The sequence below is a fragment of the Elephantulus edwardii genome, unplaced genomic scaffold (assembly GCF_000299155.1).
Source record: "Elephantulus edwardii isolate Elephantulus edwardi_28Jun2011 unplaced genomic scaffold, EleEdw1.0 scaffold00016, whole genome shotgun sequence".
NCBI classification, from domain to species: domain Eukaryota; kingdom Metazoa; phylum Chordata; class Mammalia; order Macroscelidea; family Macroscelididae; genus Elephantulus; species Elephantulus edwardii.
This window is the reverse complement of record NW_006399766.1, coordinates 19,831,498-19,837,859: the sequence shown is the minus strand read 5'-3', so window position 1 is coordinate 19,837,859 and position 6,362 is coordinate 19,831,498. Positions and strand designations below refer to the sequence as shown.

General features: G+C 48.6%; 1 protein-coding gene across 1 annotated transcript; it reads left to right on the top strand.

Annotated features, from left to right (window-relative positions):
* The first annotated feature begins 2,794 nt into the window (after window positions 1-2,794).
* On the top strand, window positions 2,795-4,243 carry GPR101 (G protein-coupled receptor 101). The gene has a single exon (XM_006881895.1). It carries the CDS (start codon window positions 2,810-2,812, stop codon window positions 4,241-4,243), a length of 1,434 nt encoding a protein of 477 aa, XP_006881957.1. The 5' UTR covers window positions 2,795-2,809.
* Window positions 4,244-6,362: the final 2,119 nt, after the last annotated feature.

Sequence of the window (6,362 nt, the reverse complement as noted above, 5' to 3'; positions counted from 1 at the left end):
GCGCCCGCCCGCCCCTGGGCCAGCGCACCTGCCCGCGGCCCCTTGCCCCGACGGTGGCCCCTGAGCCTGCTCCCGCACTTTCTAGCGCCCAGCTCCCATTCCCTCGGGGTCCCCATTTGCTTTCTGCCCTCGCTACTTTGATCCTCTCTCTTCTTATGTTCGCTTTCCTTCCTCCCAGTCTCAAGATCCGGGAGACTTTGTCTCTTTCTTTCTCTCACTCCTTTATCCTTTTATCTTCCCTCTTTTACCCTCCCTCTGTCATTTACCCTTTCATTGTCTCTGTCCATCTGTGTCTGGATGTCTCTGACTCTCTCATTCTTCCTCTATCTCTTCTTATTCGGTCTCTTGTTCTCAGTCTCTCTCTGGCTTTTTATCTCTATTTCTCTAATTTTGCCTCCCTATCCCTCTATTTCTAGAATGTCTCTCATTCTCCCTATCCCTTTCTATATATCGCTCTAATTTTCGTTCCCATTATCTCTGTTCTCTGATTCTCATTCTCTCTCTCATTTTGTCTTCTCTGTACCTCTCTCTCATTCTCATTCTAATTCTCTTTTCCTCTCTCATTCTCTCTCTCTCTCTCTCTCTCTCACACACACACACACACTCTCATTTTCTTTCTCTCTCATTCTGTCCCTCTCTCTTTCTAATTCTCTCTCCCTCGAATTCACATTCTGTCTCATTCCCTCTCTTCCTTCTCATTTTCTCTATCCTGTTCACACTCTCTAATTCTCTCTGTTTCTATTTCTCTCTCGCCCTCCCGGCTATCATTTTTTCTCTCCCTCACGAACTCTCAATCTACATGTATCTCTCATTCTGCCATTGCTCATTTTCTTTCTCTCTCATTCGCTATCTCTAGCCATCTATCTCTCCCATCCTGTTCCTCTCTTCACCTCTCATATCTTTCTTATCCTGTCTCACATTCTTCCTATCTCATTCTCCCTTTCTCTCATTCACTATTTCTCTCTCTCATTCTCTGCCTCCTTTTTTCCTGTCCCTAAATCTCTCCTTCATACTCTCTGCCCCCTGTATCTCTCTCTCATTCTATGTCTCTCATTCATATTCTCTCTCTCCCTCCCTCCCTCCCCCCCCTTGGCTCTCATTTTTCTGTCTCTAAATATCTTCATTTTATCCTTTCTAGATCTTTCCCATTCTACCTCTCCTTCTCTGTCTGTCTCTATAGCTCTCATTCTGTGTCTCTCATTCTCTCTCTGCCTCTCATTCTCATGTACTCGATCTCCCTCACTCTCTGCTTTTCTCTCATTCACTCTCTGTTTATCTCTCATTCTCTATCCCTTATCTATCTTTCTCATACTGTCTCATTCTCTATCTCATCCTTTGTCTCTTTAAGTCTCTTGTTCATTCTCTCCCTTTCTCCTGTCCTTTACATCCCTACCTCATCCTCGGCCTCTTACTCTGTCTCTCCCTGTTACTCTATATTACCTCTCTCATTTTAATCTTCTCTTTCCCTCCTTCCCTCCTTCTCCCTTGTCTCTCTCTCTCTCCATCTCTCTTGCATCCCTGTGTACCCCTGCTCCTTTCACTGCTTTTCACAATCCCCCCTCAAGGCTGAATTTGGGGGAGTGCCCTGCTCCCCCCACCCAGCAAGCTACACCAAACAAAATTGAGCAATTCGTGCCTAAGCCTGAGGGTCCAGCGACCACTGGTTCCCATGGTGAATAAAGTCCAGAGATTCAAAGAGACAGAGGCCAGCCAGAGAGAGATGAGAAACCATCCGAGAGCCAGAGAGGCTCTGAGAAAGGGTTCCATGGGGGGGGGGGGTGGGGGGGGGGGTGCCCTCGGGGGGGGGGACGGGGGTGGGGGTATGCACTGCAAAAAGCCCCTGAGACTCCAAGAGACAGAGATAAGGAGAAGAGACAACAAGAGATGAAGGGGGGGCTGACAAGTGGTCCAACTGCTACTGAGACCTGGCGCATATCCAAAGACCTCTAACCCCTATAAGGGAGACAGAGACCCACAAGAGCACATGAGCCAACAAGGGGAAGTAGGAAGAACACCTAGTAGACTAGAAAGACTCACGGGGACACATCTTCAATTATTGACACTAGGCATAGCCTACGAACGTGGACAATCAGCGAAATCAGCTGAGAGAACTGGAAAGACAGCGAGGGACAGAGGCCACAACAGGTAGAGACACGCTGATCAGAAAGGACCACAAAGAGAGCCAGGGGCAAAAATGGACAGAGATAGAGACAGAGGCACGCACCCAGCTCCAGAGAACATGCGCTAGACTTAGAGGCACACAGACGCTGTAAGTGCAGGGAGACACGGGGACAACGGAGGACACGAAAGGGGGGCGGTGAAGAGCGGACCAGACAGACCTACAGACGGCGCACACACGTGCAAGCAAGGAAAAGGCTGGGAAACAGCCCCAAAAGTGAGCAACTGAGGCAAGACAGTCGGGGACTGCGATGAGACACATAGCTGCATCCTCCCTGAGATCAGGGAAGGCGCGCTAATGAGAGACGCAGAGCGAAGGTGACGGATTCCCGGAGAGGCGAACTAGGCGCACGCGCATGCGCCCACGGGAGAGCTCAAGCCGGAATCTAGGACGGTGGTACGGTGGTGGCGCGGGGTGGTAGCCTCGCCACCCCCCACCCCCGCCGCTGCCCTTGCCATCTAGGGTCTGCGCCTGGCCGGGGAAGGAGGGGCAGGCTGACTAACGGGCTCACCCTTTCTTTCGCCCCCAGCGTGAGCACTGCTCCCTGTTCCCGCCATGGCTTCCAATTGCACCAATGGCACTGACGGCATGGACATGCAAGACAACGGCACCAGCAGCAGCCACGTATGCATGCCCCTTTCCAAAATGCCCATCAGCCTGGCGCACGGCATCATCCGCTCCACTGTGCTGATTGTTTTCCTGGTGGTAGCGTTTATTGGCAACACAGTGCTGGGGATCGTGCTGCAACGCAAGTCCAATCTGATGCCTGTGTCCAACCGCTTCATCTTTAACCTCCTCACTACTGATCTGATGCAGGTGTTGCTCGTGGCTCCCTGGGTGGTGGCCACCTCCGTGCCTTTTATGTGGCCCCTCAACAACCACTTCTGCACGGCCCTGGTGAGCCTCACCCACCTGTTCGCCTTCACTAGCGTCAACACCATTGTCGTGGTGTCCATAGATCGTTACCTGTGCATCATCCACCCTCTCACTTACCCATCCAAGATGACCTCCCGCAGGGGCTACATGCTTCTCCAGGCCACCTGGATCTTAGCCCTGCTCCAGAGCACACCCCCACTCTACGGCTGGGGCAAGGGTATCTATGATGGGCGGAATGCCTTCTGCTCCATGCTCTGGGGGGACAGCCCTAGCTACACCATCTTCAGCATAGTGTCCTTCATCATATTCCCACTGTTTGTCATGATCGGCTGCTACTCGGTGGTGTTCAATGCAGCCCGTCGACAGCACGCCATGCTGTACAACGCCATGCTGTACAACGTCAAAAGCCACAATCTGGACACACATGCAAATGTCTGTATGGAGAATGAGAGAGAAGGGGTGGAGATCAGCTTCCAGCCTGAGAGTGAATTCCAAGGCCAGGATGAAGGTGAGGTCAATGCCATAGAGGCCGAAGTAGGAGGCATGGAGGTCAGGGAGTGTAGCATAGATCTGAGCGAAGATAGTATGAATGCCAAAGACATCGAGAAGTGCAGCCTGGAGGCCAAGGAGGGGAGTGTGAATAGTAAGGAAGGGGGCGAAGAGGCCAACCACTGCAGGATTGACTTGGGAGAGGATGACCTGGAGTTTGGTGACGATGACCTGGAGTTTGGTGAAGGTATCCATTTCAGTGCTGAAGACATTGAGGCTGTGGATATCCAGGAAAGTTTCCCATCCAGTCGCCAGAACAGTGGTGGCAACCCTCCTCTGCCCAAGTGCTACCAGTGCAAAGCTGCCAGAGTGATCTTCATCATCATTTTCTCCTACCTGCTGTCGCTGGGCCCCTATTGCTGCCTCGCAGTCCTGGCCATCTGGGTGGATGTCCAAACCCGAGTGCCCCAGTGGGTGATCACCATCATCATCTGGCTTTTCTTCCTGCAGTGCTGCCTCCACCCTTACATCTATGGCTACATGCACAAGACCATCAGGAAGGACATCCAGGATATGCTGAAGAAAATCTTCAAGAAAACGTCCCCAGGAGAAGAGAGCCACCCAGACCTGCCTGTAACCGAAGTGGGCACAGAGGGTGGCAGGGTCATCCTTTCCCACGATTCTGCCACTTCACCTTGAAGTCAGCTCTACAGCAAACTGTCCACGATGCAGACAAAAGCAGCTTTCTTTTCAGTGGACCGCGTACAATTCCATCAATGCTAACCCACGCAATTTTAAAGGTGTTGCTTTAATCATCCTTCTCACCGCAAGGTAGATAAACACATGGAAGAAGTAGGAACTGGATTTCTCCTTAAAAGGGTACACCTCAAAGCCCAGATTTGAGGGTTCTACCTGAAATCCATCCCCTCCAAAATTATTAGGCTCTAAATTTCAACAAGGGCTAGTATTTTGGACCTGCACTTGACATTCTACTCGAGAATCTCCTGAGAGCCCCACCATGTCAGCCTTGGCTCCAAGGGCAAGGGAAGGTGATGCCTGAGAAGTTGAGGACTTCTTAAGGGCCCTCGGGCCAGCAGCTCAAGGGCAGGGACTACAGTTTACATTTGGCTGAAAGAAAGGCAATGGACCAGGTCATTCATGGAGCCCAAGAAGCAGAAGTTGACTGATTAATGTTTGAGGGACATTCAGAACTGGAGAGGACACAATCTGATGCGGAGGCTATTATGGAAGCTATGACACAAAGAATAGCACGTACTTAGAATGCCAAGCACTTTTCTCTGTCTCCTTATGGGATCGAACAAAATGGATGAAGACATAGGGGCACATGTAAAGCAGGAATCTAGTTCTGCAAAGAAGACGGAGACAAAGCATACATCTATGGGCCAAAGAGTTGGCTTTTTCTTTTTTTCACACCCTATAAAATCCTGAGGGTGTTTTGGCATGATCCTATCAGGCAATGGAAAATTGTCAATTGGCACTAAATATATTCTGTCTCCTATTTGAATAATAGTGGGACAGCAATCATGCCACTCTTCTAAATTTCTGATCCTCCTTGGTGACTGGATCAGAAGACACCAAAACTTAAAACATTCACTTCCAGCCCCCACCCCAAAATAGGTCTTTTTGATCAAACAGCATTTCTCAAAACAGAAAATCAAGCAGAGGTGGCCAAGTGCCACAGATTCCACACTGCCAAACAAGAGTGAGGTGCCCTTCAGAAATCTTTTTGTGATCCCCACATGGGGAGCAAGTAAGGCAGGAAGAGCAATTCCTTTCTCCAGACACCCCATGATTCTTTTCCCCCTGTGGCTCTCAATAAACCCTTTATACTTTCTTCAGATGAGGGAGTTGTATGAGAAAATCCCAACAAAATACACAAGTTTTCAATTCAGGTCAGCTGCACCCTCATTATCACCAGTGAAATAAATGACTTTGGAAAAACCTTTACACTATCTAAATATCCCTAAAGTCAATACAGAAGATGATTTCTCACATTCCAAAATTTTCTTGACTCTTCTTGTTAGGTAACACTGAGTCAGAATCTATTCTCAGCTCACCCTCCAGTAGGTTTTCAGAGACAGCAAGTTGCAGACGAGACTGTCTTTCTCTCATAGACCTGCTGGTGGATTCAAACCACCTACTATTGGGTTGTCAGCACAACTCAATACCACTAAGCAACCAGAGCTCCCTATTATCATCTTGGCTAGGGATTTGTATCTTTGAGGGACCAGGCCACATCTATAGGACCAAAGAGAACTGAACAATTAAAAAAAAATTACCAAGCTAGTGTATTTCAGCCTTCTGGAAATAAAAATAAATTGTCAATAGGGGTAAGGGGAATAAGGGAGTTTGGGATTGAAAACTTGTTATTCAGGTACATAAAGATCTTCAGAGTTCAGCCTATTTTTCTGTTATTACCACATCTTTGTTCACACAAAGTCCTTTACGGGCTGTGTGCCCAGCTCATTTAGATTTTCCTTGATCTCTTCCTCCTCAAAGATACCAGTATTGGCTTCTCGAAGGGAAGAAGTAAGCAGCAATGTATTGGGGCTGTGAAAAACCCAGCATGGGATTTGGGGATTGCTATGTTCAGTATTTGGAAAAGGAGAAGGGATAGACCCAAATGAAAGTGGGCTGATGAGTCAATTTGTTATGTCAGTGTAAATCTTATGAATTGCAACCCCACAAATTTGGCACATGTGGCAATTCATACAAGGTGTGAGAGCCGAAATTTATCCTTGCATTATCATTCACTTTTCAATCCAAAATATAAAGAGTCATAACTTTATTATACCTA

Coding starts and splice junctions, on each gene's coding strand:
- GPR101 (XM_006881895.1), top strand. CDS start 2,810: ATGCCCCTTTCCAAAATGCCCATCAGCCTGGCGCACGGCATCATCCGC.